This window comes from Schistocerca nitens, chromosome 5 (assembly GCF_023898315.1).
Source record: "Schistocerca nitens isolate TAMUIC-IGC-003100 chromosome 5, iqSchNite1.1, whole genome shotgun sequence".
In the NCBI taxonomy this organism is placed as follows: domain Eukaryota; kingdom Metazoa; phylum Arthropoda; class Insecta; order Orthoptera; family Acrididae; genus Schistocerca; species Schistocerca nitens.
Window position 1 is genome coordinate 436,436,175 of NC_064618.1, and position 13,254 is coordinate 436,449,428.

The 13,254-nt window shown below is 39.1% G+C and overlaps 1 protein-coding gene across 1 annotated transcript in view; it reads left to right on the plus strand.

The window, feature by feature from the left end:
* Positions 1-13,254, plus strand: part of LOC126260508 (PHD finger protein rhinoceros) — a 244,715-nt gene that overhangs the window by 101,438 nt on the left and 130,023 nt on the right. Inside the window, exon 10 of the mRNA XM_049957839.1 lies at positions 1,776-1,906. Within this exon, the coding sequence (XP_049813796.1) occupies positions 1,776-1,906 (131 nt within the window). The remainder of the gene's footprint in view (positions 1-1,775; positions 1,907-13,254) is intronic.

The following is a 13,254-nucleotide window of genomic DNA, read 5'->3' on the forward strand; positions in this document are numbered from 1 at the left end:
GTTTTTGGTTGAAAGCCCCTTCCAGTGTTATTGATGATTCTATAGAATTTCCTGCTTTCATTAGCGTTATTCAGTAATTTAGTATCCTGCAACTGACTTTGGAAAAGGCATTTCTTCCTTACATTAAAAATCCACTTTTTGGCACACCTTTTTTTCTCTGTAGTCATCCACCAATATTGTTGTTGTTCTGGTCTGTGTCCTTTTATTTACTTCATTCTTTTCTCTTGTTGCCTCCTGACCCTCTTCATCATACCATTCAATCTTTCTGGTCTGTTGCTCCATACCAGTCACTTCTTCTGCGGTAGTAATTATTTCATTTCTGATTTTATTCCATTGCTCATTTATGTTGTGAATATAATTCTGGAGAATTCCCCTCAATCTGTTTTCCAAATTGGTTCAGCCTTTCATGGGTCCTTATGTTCTGAGACATTATACTTATTTTGTCTTTCTCTTTTAACTTCGTGTAAATTTGAAATTCTGACTCTTATTTTTACTGTAAAGAGGTAATTATTGAAGTCCATATTAGCACCTCTTAAACTGTGGCAGTCTAGTACATCAGACCCATGCCTGGTAGCTATTAAAATGCAATCAATTTGGTTCCTAATGTTGTTGTTTGATGACCCCCAATTCATTTATGGTATTGGAGAATACCTGCTCTGACCCTATCCTTTCACCATTATTAAATCACTTTTTTTGGACACTATCAATAAGCTTGCTACGTTCCCCATAAAAAGTGTCCTCCTCTTCTGCTGCCCTCTCCTTAGTCAGGGATAGTGCATTTAAGAGACTATAGTTAAAGAATTTCCCCTTTATAATGAAATGGGTAGATCACTGCTCACCACATACTGGAGGCACTGAGTCACAGACAGGCACAATGAAGACTGCTGAAGTCTTTCTGTGACTCAACTGCTTCTCTATTGATGAATAGTAGTTTATGCTTTTCATAATATTATTTTTCTATTACACTGGACTTCCATTGTTTGAATTCCCCCTTTATTCGTACATAACATATCCTTGGACTTATTGCTTTAAATCTTATTACTAATTGTTCGGTTGACTGGCTATAAATCCCGCACCAAATGTGTGTTAAATGTTATGGCCGCTTTAATACGGAGTACACCAGTCCATCTTATCTCTTACAATTCCATGATATCCACCTTGTAGGTTATCATGTTTCCATTCAGGCTTCCAAGAACTCAAATTCTATATAATGTCTGTACATTCCGTGACCCAGCTCTCATATTCCCTGTTAGTTTGTCGTGTCTTTGCCTTAAAAGTGCATCCAGCTATATGTCCTTGAGCATTTGTAGTAAAATTTTTTTCTGGGTGTGGCTTATTAGGCTATAGCTCAAACCCCTAATCCTTGGAGGACCATTTCTCCCTCTCTCTTATGCCCTGATCCTGTTTCCCACTGGGGTTGGGTATCTGGTCTTCCAAAGTGTTGCTCAGGTTCCTAGGGTTCACGAACTTTGAGGTGAGAGATGGAATTGAGTAGAAGAGGATAAGTGGATCTGTCTTGCTTAAAGTCATGTTTTACATATCACTACACCATTTAAAACCCTGGAGGTAAAAATGTTTAAATTTTTAATGCTGCCAGATTTTAATATTCTTTCCTATTTTATGAATTTTTTGTAATTACAATCATATTTGGGTTACTGCTGTATGGTGCCCTTTAAATGTCATATTCATCTGTGTTACAGAATATTTTTTTAAACAAGTCTCATCTGATATGCTTACATTGTTATAGTAACATGTGCTTTCTTTTCTCTTGCCAGTCTTATTGCCAGAAACACAGTCTAACAAGCAAGAAGGAAAAGAGTGGCTCTGCTTCTGAGGATGAAGACTCCAAGAGAAAGAAGAGAAAGGACATGACATCTGAAGAAAAGAATCAAGCACGAGCAGCAAAGTATGTTCCTTATCAAATTTCATCTCAGAAATTGGATGGAAGTGTTCATTCTTTTACACATATTAAGAAACAAACTTTTCATTCTTCCCAGCCACTTTTTCTGCCTTCAGGTATATAAAATCTTGCTGTAGCTAAATACAATAATACAAATTCTTCTGGGGCTCTATCTTCAGTCCTCCTATGTTGGTCCTGTTTATGCCAGGAGTGAGTTATTAATATATATAGTTTGTGTATATTTGTCACTGTGAGCACTTGTCAAAATATTCTAAGTTATAATTTTATGTCACTGGCAAAAGAACAAAAATTACATTCAAATTTAGTACTTTCTTGTGGCATTGTAAAGGCTCATGTTTAACTTTAAAATTCATGGTTGTTAAGTATTAGCAACATAAATATCTCTGGTGGGGAAAAACTGTATAATACAGAAGCAGTACTGTCACAAAGGTACCAGGTTGAGGTGACCAAATCGTACAGTTGTCGAATTAAAACCATTAACTTTGCTATTGAAGGCTGAATACCAATCCACTTCCACAAATTATACTTAAATGTTAACAATAGGCAGTGGTGACCATTATTATTTATTCAAAATGACAAGCTATGTTGCCAGTTTGATCATACAATATTCTATAAACGCTCATAGCTTTCAGAACCATTAGTTACTTCCTTACAGAGGAAAGAGGGTAGGTTAGAAAAGGTTAAAAAGAAAGAACAGGACACTCAGACCCCAGGATTGGACAGCCACAAATATATTGAGGGCAAGCGGAGACACAGCTCTTGTGGCCTATTTCTTGCTGGAAATGTTTCAAGTAACAGAATTGATTATAATTGAGAGCAGTGTAAATTTCATTGTTCAGAGTAACAAGCTTTGTCAACAGTTCAGTCTTTGCCTCCCCTTGTCCTCATAATTGGTGGGTCCTTCTTATCTTAGGGTTTGAATGACCTGAACTTGCTTTTTAACATTTCCTGAACCATCCCTGTAATCGATTTGAAAGATATAATAGTTTACGGTACTTTTAGATGCGCTCATCATCAGCACTAATAAAAATTTCGCCTGCTGAATGTAAGTACTGGCTCAGTGTCCTTTCTCATCATTTTGTTTTCTCAGGTGATTTTTTTTTCCCTAATACAAAAGTATATTATGTTCTCATCATTATAAATTTAATTTCTGTGATTTTTTGCTACTTGTAGGCCGTTTTTTTATTTCATGTGGGTTTAGGATGTATGCCACACATGACCAAAAAAAAAGGATGAGATCTACTTGACTTTCTCTTTCCTTCTTTTAATCCCCCCTCCCCCCAGTTCCCTGCCTTTGCTTAAAAGAAGTATGGCTCACTTTAGCAGATAACTTTTATTAAATAATATTTACAACTTATTCTACAGGGTGTAAATTAAGATAAAGCTGCAAACGTTAGGAAGTCATTGTATGAATTTGCATAATTTTGTTTATCAGTAGCAGTTCGTTGACTGATAGTATGGTCCATCAGAATTGATTATGTATCCACTGTGATTGCTGACTTTCACCAAGATATGGCACACTACAATTTGCAATACTGCGTTATTCTAAACATAGTGCTTCTACATGAGGAGCTTTTGTGTCAGAACTTTATTGTATGCATCCGACAAAAACCAAATTGCTCATTTTCTGAGTGACATCAATGCCAATACGTATTTTAGACCAACCTTGGGAGTTAGTGAATGGGGAACATCTGATAAGCTGCGGTACTCTGTTAAATGACATTTGGAACTAGTTGTTAAAACACATTATTAGTCTCAACTGCATCCCTTATGCCTGGCACTTTGTACCAGACGTCATCTACAGGAACACCAAGAATTCACATACAGGGTATTATCAGCACACATTTTGAGCTACTCTTCGTCTTGACAAAGTCAGAAGCCACAATTTGATTTTATATTTCAGCGATGAAATGAGTAAAGATAACCAATTACCTTCACAGTTGATACGTAGAATCAATGAAACGTTCTAGCTTATCTTAAAATCTTGTTATTCTCCAGTTCAGAATGGACACACACACACACACACACACACACGGGCAAAAATTCCTGTGTATAGTTTTAAGAAGGCAAAATGGGAGGCTGTAACTAACTTTCTGGAGACAAAATTCCAAACACTGCTAGTTTAGACATTTAAAAAGTAGAAAAAAAGGAAAACTAAAACTAGCTTTTTTTTCTACTTTTAAATGCATAATTTCATGCCCTGTTGGTAAATAGCCAGCCACTCCGTTTCCTTATAATTTTTTAGCTTTTTCAACTGAATTTCTCTTTTGATGCAATTTATATACACTCCTGGAAATGGAAAAAAGAACACATTGACACCGGTGTGTCAGACCCACCATACTTGCTCCGGACACTGTGAGAGGGCTGTACAAGCAATGATCACACGCACGGCACAGCGGACACACCAGGAACCGCGGTGTTGGCCGTCGAATGGCGCTAGCTGCGCAGCATTTGTGCACCGCCGTTGTCAGTGTCAGCCAGTTTGCCGTGGCATACGGAGCTCCATCGCAGTCTTTAACACTGGTAGCATGCCGCGACAGCGTGGACGTGAACCGTATGTACGGTTGACGGACTTTGAGCGAGGGCGTATAGTGGGCATGCGGGAGGCCGGGTGGACGTACCGCCGAATTGCTCAACACGTGGGGCGTGAGGTCTCCACAGTACATCGATGTTGTCGCCAGTGGTCGGCGGAAGGTGCACGTGCCCGTCGACCTGGGACCGGACCGCAGCGACGCACGGATGCACGCCAAGACCGTAGGATCCTACGCAGTGCCGTAGGGGACCGCACCGCCACTTCCCAGCAAATTAGGGACACTGTTGCTCCTGGGGTATCGGCGAGGACCATTCGCAACCGTCTCCATGAAGCTGGGCTACGGTCCCGCACACCGTTAGGCCGTCTTCCGCTCACGCCCCAACATCGTGCAGCCCGCCTCCAGTGGTGTCGCGACAGGCGTGAATGGAGGGACGAATGGAGACGTGTCGTCTTCAGCGATGAGAGTCGCTTCTGCCTTGGTGCCAATGATGGTCGTATGCGTGTTTGGTGCCGTGCAGGTGAGCGCCACAATCAGGACTGCATACGACGGAGGCACACAGGGCCAACACCCGGCATCATGGTGTGGGGAGCGATCTCCTACACTGGCCGTACACCACTGGTGATCGTCGAGGGAACACTGAATAGTGCACGGTACATCCAAACCGTCATCGAACCCGTATCCCGTGCCACCCAACGTGCTCTAGAAGGTGTAAGTCAACTACCCTGGCCAGCAAGATCTCCGGATCTGTCCCCCATTGAGCATGTTTGGGACTGGATGAAGCGTCGTCTCACGCGGTCTGCACGTCCAGCACGAACGCTGGTCCAACTGAGGCGCCAGGTGGAAATGGCATGGCAAGCTGTTCCACAGGACTACATCCAGCATCTCTACGATCGTCTCCATGGGAGAATAGCAGCCTGCATTGCTGCGAAAGGTGGATACACACTGTACTAGTGCCGACATTGTGCATGCTCTGTTGCCTGTGTCTGTGTGCCTGTGGTTCTGTCAGTGTGATCATGTGATGTATCTGACCCCAGGAATGTGTCAATAAAGTTTCCCCTTCCTGGGACAATGAATTCACGGTGTTCTTATTTCAATTTCCAGGAGTGTATTTATTTACACAAAGCACTTGTGTTTTTGAATATTTCTACTATGTGGATTTAGAAAATAACTGAAAATAAAATTAAAAAGGAAAATTATAATAGGTAAAATATTTTGCGGACTGTAAGCAGGCTAATTAGATATTGTGCTTAGAAGCATGTTTCATTCCAGCAAACCCACCTTATTTTAGAAAGAACATATTGTTGATTGGGTAGAAATTGTTTTGTTCATTGCTTAATGTTCCTTATGTGACATGCGTGGTGATGCTTCATTTCTTGGTCTGCAGTTAGACCATTTCAGTCTTTTCTCACTGTTTTTCCTTAACATTTATACATCATTTTACGGGAACTTCAAACTCAATCCTCCATCTGTGGGGAGTTTTGGTATAACTATAAAATTTATCTCTTATTTCTGGGAATTAACCAGTTAGCCAGTACCAGTTACCATTTTTCTTTTTCTGGGAGAAATGGAAGCTTGTAGACACCAACTTCTGTTAGTGTACCAAATATATATACAGAAAGCTTAGAGCTAGCCTTCCGTCTGAACTACACAAGCGTTTTTCAGAATTACACATAAATCTCAGAGAATCTCCGATTATCAGTAAAATTGAGTTCATTTAGGGCACTGTCACTAGTGCTTGAAAGTGATCAACTGAAAACTGTCATTTCTTTTGTCCTGGACTACATTACATACAGAAGCCAGAGACTTTGTAAGTTGAATAGATATGAAAGAAGGGGAAGGGGGAGTATATAGAGGAAGATACCAAAAGTATGGAAGAATGGTGACATCAAACAAAAGACACGGCATCATTTCAATGGGCCAACATTCCAGGAATTGCTGAAAATGAAGTGGTTGCCTAATTATAGATGTGTGATATGGATACATAAGTATCTAATGCAGTGTGTCAATTTTGTTTTGTAGGAATCTTCTATTGCTATGTATGTTCTTATTCTTATCTTATCTTTATTGTAGATTCACAAAGACAGTTCATCAGTGGGAAATCAATTGTAAAAGTTTGAGAACTGTTAACTTCTCTCAAATAGTTATAAAGGTATACTGCTGGCTTTACTTTTTTTTTATTTTTTTAATGGCTTACAATTGTAATGAGTATATATGCATTCCAAGATACACCCTTTGAAGATATATTGTGAAGAACTATCATCAGACCTTTTTTGTCATCACTGTATAATAAAAAATATTTACATAAGAATATATTATTATTTTTCCATTTATACACATTGTGCACATTTTACTCATTTGATATTGATTGCACTATAAAATATAAAATTAATTTTCGCATTGTTCAGATGCTTTTCTGCTAATCTACACTTGCTGTCCATTCAGCTCCAGTGACTGTCAAATATCAATAATATTTTTTATTTACTAAGTCCTCACAAAATCTTTCCTATCTACTGAATGATGAGTTTTGAAAATATTTCATTGATATTATTGAACAAATGCGTAAAAAAGTGTTGTGTAAACTTGGGTCTTGATACATTTTTATAACCTTGGATCTTCTTTCTAATTCAAATATTTGATTATTCATGGATAACTTGACTGCAGGTGATTTATACAGGGTCAGTATTAAAACATGCTGATTTTTGTAATATAAATAGAGTAGAGTCTTTTGCCATTCATTAGTGTCTGTTGATGGTCATAAGATTGTCTTAACTCTGAATGTGTCACAGTGTTGTGTTTTGGTCAGTGTTACATCAACACAATTTACTCCAGTTTTTGAACAATTGAATTAATGAAGTTGTGAACACAGTTTCTTGTACTCCTTATTATGTACCATGATATGTATTTTCATTGTTTGTACTACCCTAGCAACTGAAATAAGTTTATCTTATCACTTAAAAGAATATTTGGAATGTAAAAATATGAATGTGAAAGTGTTAAGTGATAGTGTTTTGGTTATTAATGTGCTCTGCTTGCCAGACAAATAAATCACCATCAGAAATTAACTAAATGAATCATTCTGTATATGGTTAAATTTCAGAACACAACCTCACTGCCATACCCAGCGTATACTCCTCATCTCACTTCAGATTAATGTACATGTAACTGTAATGCTGCATTCTGCCAAAAAGTGCTATGCTAATAAATGTTAATAAAAAGTGAGTGAAGCAGTGAAATTATCTCATAAAGTTCTCATACTTAAACCTTGTTCACTATCTTCAGGATTTTCTGGATGATTTACTCTGAAAAGACCAACAGTATATCTCCAGTTTCAAAGATTTTACACACTAACTTAAATAACTGTTTATCCTCCAATGATTTCAGATATTCTGGTGGAATGGACTCTATCTCTTTTGCCTTCTCGGTTTGCAAGCTTTCATAAGCTCTGTCAAACTCTGACTCTAAAACTGAATCTTTGACATCTTCTAAATTGACACCCATTTCTTCTTGCATCAAGTCAGGAAACAGTTCCTTCCCGCTGTAGGGAACCTCAATGCACACTTTCCCCTGTTATCTTGCCTGCAGTCATTTTGCTTTATCTTCCCTGTGCTTCCTATTGATTTCATTGCTAAAGAGCTCTAGACTGTCAATAACATTGAGCTCTCTAGTGCTGACTTCAATAATTTTGTGGTCCAGAATGTTGGAGGATAGAGATGTTGTTGTGATCATTCCTGTGCTTTGTTGCAAGTGGAAATGTCTAATTATTTGATACATTACAGTACAGAATTCTCATACACTTACAGAAATGATTTCCCATGATTCCACTAAGCCTCGTGTTTGGCCAATAAAAAAGTAACACTATGTGTCAGTGAGCCAATCCTATGCTTTTAACAATTGCTGTATGACTTTTTTGGGTAAAACTCATGTTGCATTTTTTATAGTGTATCTGTAATATACTAGCTGTACCAAGCACCTGTTGCAATGCCACAGGAAAAAAAAGAAAGTGTTTCATTTTATAATCTGTTTATTGACGTGCTTTTGGATACATGATATTTTTGGTTTTTCCATCTGGTGCATACAAAAATAAGGTAGACAATTTCTGATGCATGAGAAAGCCATGTACAATTGTCCATGTGAGAAACATGGATTTTCCAACTTTACTCCACAGGGTTGTAATGATTGTCATTGGGTCTTGTTGATGATCATTGCAAATGCGATACACACCAGAAGTTGCAAGCATTCGAACTGAAATGGCATATCTGTTGGAATCATTGGGATGTGATTGGAAACATTTAAATTTTCTATTTGTTTGTTCTTAATAGCAGATCTCGAAAGGTTCTGGACTGATTGATTTGAAATTTTGACACAGAGCATTGTAACACGCCCATGGTCTTATATATTACAACAAAAACAATCAGTTATTGAAAAAATTAATTAATTGGATAGACAAAAAAAATTTGCCCACAAAGTGGCAGCAATACACACACATAGAAGACTGTTATGATTGGCAGGCTTTCGGAGCCAGTAGCTCCTCCTTCAGGCAGAAGGGTTGAAGGGGGAGGAAAAGGTGAAGGAAAATGATTGTAGATGTCTAGGAAAAGGGGCATATTTTGGGAAAGTCCCCAAGATCTTTGGGTTAGGGGAGACTTACCATACGGGATGAGAAGGAAAGACTGATTGTTGGGGACTTCATCGGAAAAGATTTGGAAACATGAGAGCTTAAAGGTGGAAGACAGGGTAATATGAAAGACAGAGATTGCTACTAAAACATTTTGCACAAGCTGAGTGCATTGTACTTAACAGACGTGGGAGGGGGCGGTGAAAAATAGACGGGAAAGACAATGAAAGATATAGAAAACTAAAACGGAGTGAAGCAAAGAGTAGTTACAGTGCAGAAAAGCTGAGACAGAAGAAGTTAATGCACATTAAGGCCAGGTGGGTGGTGAGAATCAAGGACATGTTGTAATTCTAATTCCCACCTGCAGAGTTCTGAGAAACTGGTGGTGGTGGTGGTGGTGGTGGTGGTTAGTGTTTAACGTCCCGTCGACAACAAGGTCATTAGAGATGGAGCGCAAGCTCCGGTTGGGGAAGGATTGGTAAGGAAATCGGCCGTGCCCTTTCAAAGGAACCATCCTGGCATTTGCCTGAAACGATTTAGGGAAATCACGGAAAACCTAAATCAGGATGACTGGAGATGGGATTGAACAGTCGTCCTCCCGAATGCGAGTCCAGTGTGCTAACCAATGCGCCACCTCGCTCGGTGAGAAACTGGTGTCTGCGGGAAGAATCCAGATGGCGCGTCTGGTGAAGCAGCACTGAGGTCACAAATGTCATGTTGTAGAGCATGCACTGCAACAGGATATTGCGAGTTGCCAGTATATACCCTCTGCCTGGCCCATTCATCCTAATTGATAATTTGGTGGTAGTCGTGCTGATGTAGAAGGCTGAACATTGTTTACATAATAACTGGTATATGACGTTTTGTTTTGTAGGTGGTTCTCCCTTTGATAGTATATGTTTTATATAGTTTTTTTTTTTAAATACGTTTGCAAAATTTGTTGTGAATGGCTTTAGTAGTAAAGAAGTAATAAAACAAAATGTAGTTTCTCAAGCTTCTCAATGTTTATGACATCATATCTCCTGAACCATGTGTCATATAGTGATATAAATTTGCCAGCACATTTAATGGTATATGTGGATACTGTGTGTAAAATATGTTGTGAATAGAGTTAGTGGTGACAGAATAATACCTTAAAATGTCATGCCTGATTTTTGTACGGTATGTGCAGCAAAAATGTAGTAAGAGATAACCTTTTTCCCTTTCGCCATTTTGTGGGAGGGTGTCAGTGAGAAAAATTTTGAAATTATAAATTATGTAAATTGTGCAGCTGGATGCTATGTGCTCTCATTCTCAAACAGTGTATACATAAATGAGGAAATTTTCTTCTTACAACAAGTATGAGTGGATAACCATCAATTCTCTGGGATATGATAACTTTTTATATGTCACCTTTATAAAATTTGTGGCAGGACATATCTCAAAATGACCAACACAGTTGTATAAAAAAATGTCGCTTTTGGTCTCTTGCATCACAGATGTGTGGGTTTGGATTCCCAACTCGCCCTTCAGTTATCAACTTAATGGAGCTCCCTTCATGTCGTTCTTGTGCTGACAGGATTTGCAAGTGCAACATTTAGTTTTGCAGTGACTTTTGCAGCTGTCATTTTCTCCAGTGACCATCTGTCATGATCACTCAACACACACTTTCATCTGTGCTCTGCCTGAGCAGATAATGTTTTTCTGCTTTCCCTGTATGCAATATAAATGTTTGATGTGGCGCCTCTTGAAATGCCAAATACTTTGGCTATCTGGGTTGTGGAAGCATCCACCATACAAGCACCCACAATTTGCCCACCTTTGAATACAGTTAGCTCTGGCATAATACATTCACAACTATACTGTTTTGACCATGTTGACACTTGCAACATACTAAGGGCATTGCACAGGTGTTGTTTGTAGTCAAATACAATATCACTATCTGTGAGCTTAGTTACCACTGTATTTATGTTCAAGAATGCATTTCTGGCAATGTTTCCATATTTTTGTCCAGCCCCTGTACTTCGTTACTTCCTTAACATCCTGACTATCATGTGGCCACCAGAGAGCCTCACGCAATTACTAGGCATGCAGCAGTCAGTGTGTCAGATCACAGAATGATCTTTCAATTAGTACATTGTTTTGGTTTCGACTGTATCATTTTTTCTAATGACCTCACTGCAGAAATAGTCATATAAAAAAAGAAAGCAAAGACCAAATCTAAACATTGTAGTTAATTCTTAATTTTTTGCGAGTAGCAACTTCTGTTTTGGAACCTGCTAATGCAACATAGTACAGGGCTATTACAAATGATTGAAGTGATTTCATAAATTCACTGTAGCTCCATTCATTGACATATGGTCACGACACACTAGAGATACGTAGAAAAACTCATGAAGTTTTGTTCGGCTGAAGCCGCACTTCAGGTTTCTGCCGCCAGAGCGCTCAAGAGCGCAGTGAGACAAAATGACGACAGGAGCCAAGAAAGCGTATGTCGTGCTTGAAATGCACTCACATCAGTCAGTCATAACAGTGCAACGACACTTCAGGACGAAGTTCAACAAAGATCCACCAACTGCTAACTCCATTCGGCGATGGTATGCACAGTTTAAAGCTTCTGGATGCCTCTGTAAGGGGAAATCAACGGGTCGGCCTGCAGTGAGTGAAGAAACGGTTGAACATGTGCGGGCAAGTTTCACGCGTAGCCCGCGGAAGTTGACGAATAAAGCAAACAGGGAGCTAAACATACCACAGCCGACGGTTTGGAAAATCTTACGGAAAAGGCTAAAGCAGAAGCCTTGCCGTTTACAATTGCTACAGGCCCTGACACCCGATGACAAAGTCAAAAGCTTTGAATTTTCGGCGCGGTTGCAACAGCTCATGGAAGAGGATGCGTTCAGTGCGAAACTTGTTTTCAGTGATGAAGCAACATTTTTTCTTAATGGTGAAGTGAACAGACACAATGTGCAAATCCTCACGCATTCGTGCAGCAAATTCGCAATTCACCAAAAGTTAACGTGTTTTGTGCAATCTCACGGTTTAAAGTTTACGGCCTCTTTTTCTTCTGCGAAAAAACGTTACAGGACACGTGTATCTGGACATGCTGGAAAATTGGCTCATGCCACAACTGGAGACCGACAGCGCCGACTTCACCTTTCAACAGGATGGTGCTCCACCGCACTTCCATCATGATGTTCGGCATTTCTTAAACAGGAGATTGGAAAACCGATGGATCGGTCGTCCTGGAGATCATGATCAGCAATTCATGTCATGGCCTCCACGCTCTCCCGACTTAACCCCATGCGATTTCTTTCTGTGGGGTTATGTGAAAGATTCAGTGTTTAAACCTCCTCTACCAAGAAACGTGCCAGAACTGCGAGCTCGCATCAACGATGCTTTCGAACTCATTGATGGGGACATGCTGCGCCGAGTGTGGGAGGAACTTGATTATCATCTTGATGTCTGCCGAATCACTAAAGGGGCACATATCGAACATTTGTGAATGCCTAAAAAAACTTTTTGAGTTTTTGTATGTGTGTGCAAACCATTGTGAAAATATCTCAAATAATAAAGTTATTGTAGAGCTGTGAAATCGCTTCAATCATTTGTAATAACCCTGTAGTTCTCCAACATCTGCAACTTAAAACAGATTCAGGGAAAGAAGTGAAAATGCATGTGGACAGTAACAACGTGAGGTGGAAAATTGTTTGCAATTGGTAATGGGCACTAAATTGTCCAAAAATAACAACAACCCAATGAACAAACTGTATAGATAATTGAAGGCAACAGATACTTGCAAAATTTTCGAGTTGAAGGGCTGAATGAAGAATAAAGTTGGTAATAATGACAAAGAAAAAGTTATGACAAAGTATCAGATGGATAACAGAGTGGAAAAAGCAAGCTAGGGAAGTTATATGCACATAGTTAAAAATAGAACAAATTGAACAACTAAAAAAGAGGACGATATGTAGTCTAAAAGTAACAGTGTTGGAAAAATTAGCAAGTAAAGGGACAGAGAAACTTGTAAAAAAGTTTTAAACTGCCTATTTCTCTACACTAATTTTCAGATTGGCCCCTAGTTATTAATTTCAGTTCATAAGCTTGAAGAAATGATTCAGTGGAGAATAGAACTCATATTCTGTAGCTTCTTTTACTTTCTTTCCCTTGCCTTTTTCTCATTTCTTTTGTAAAGCATGATTAGGGGA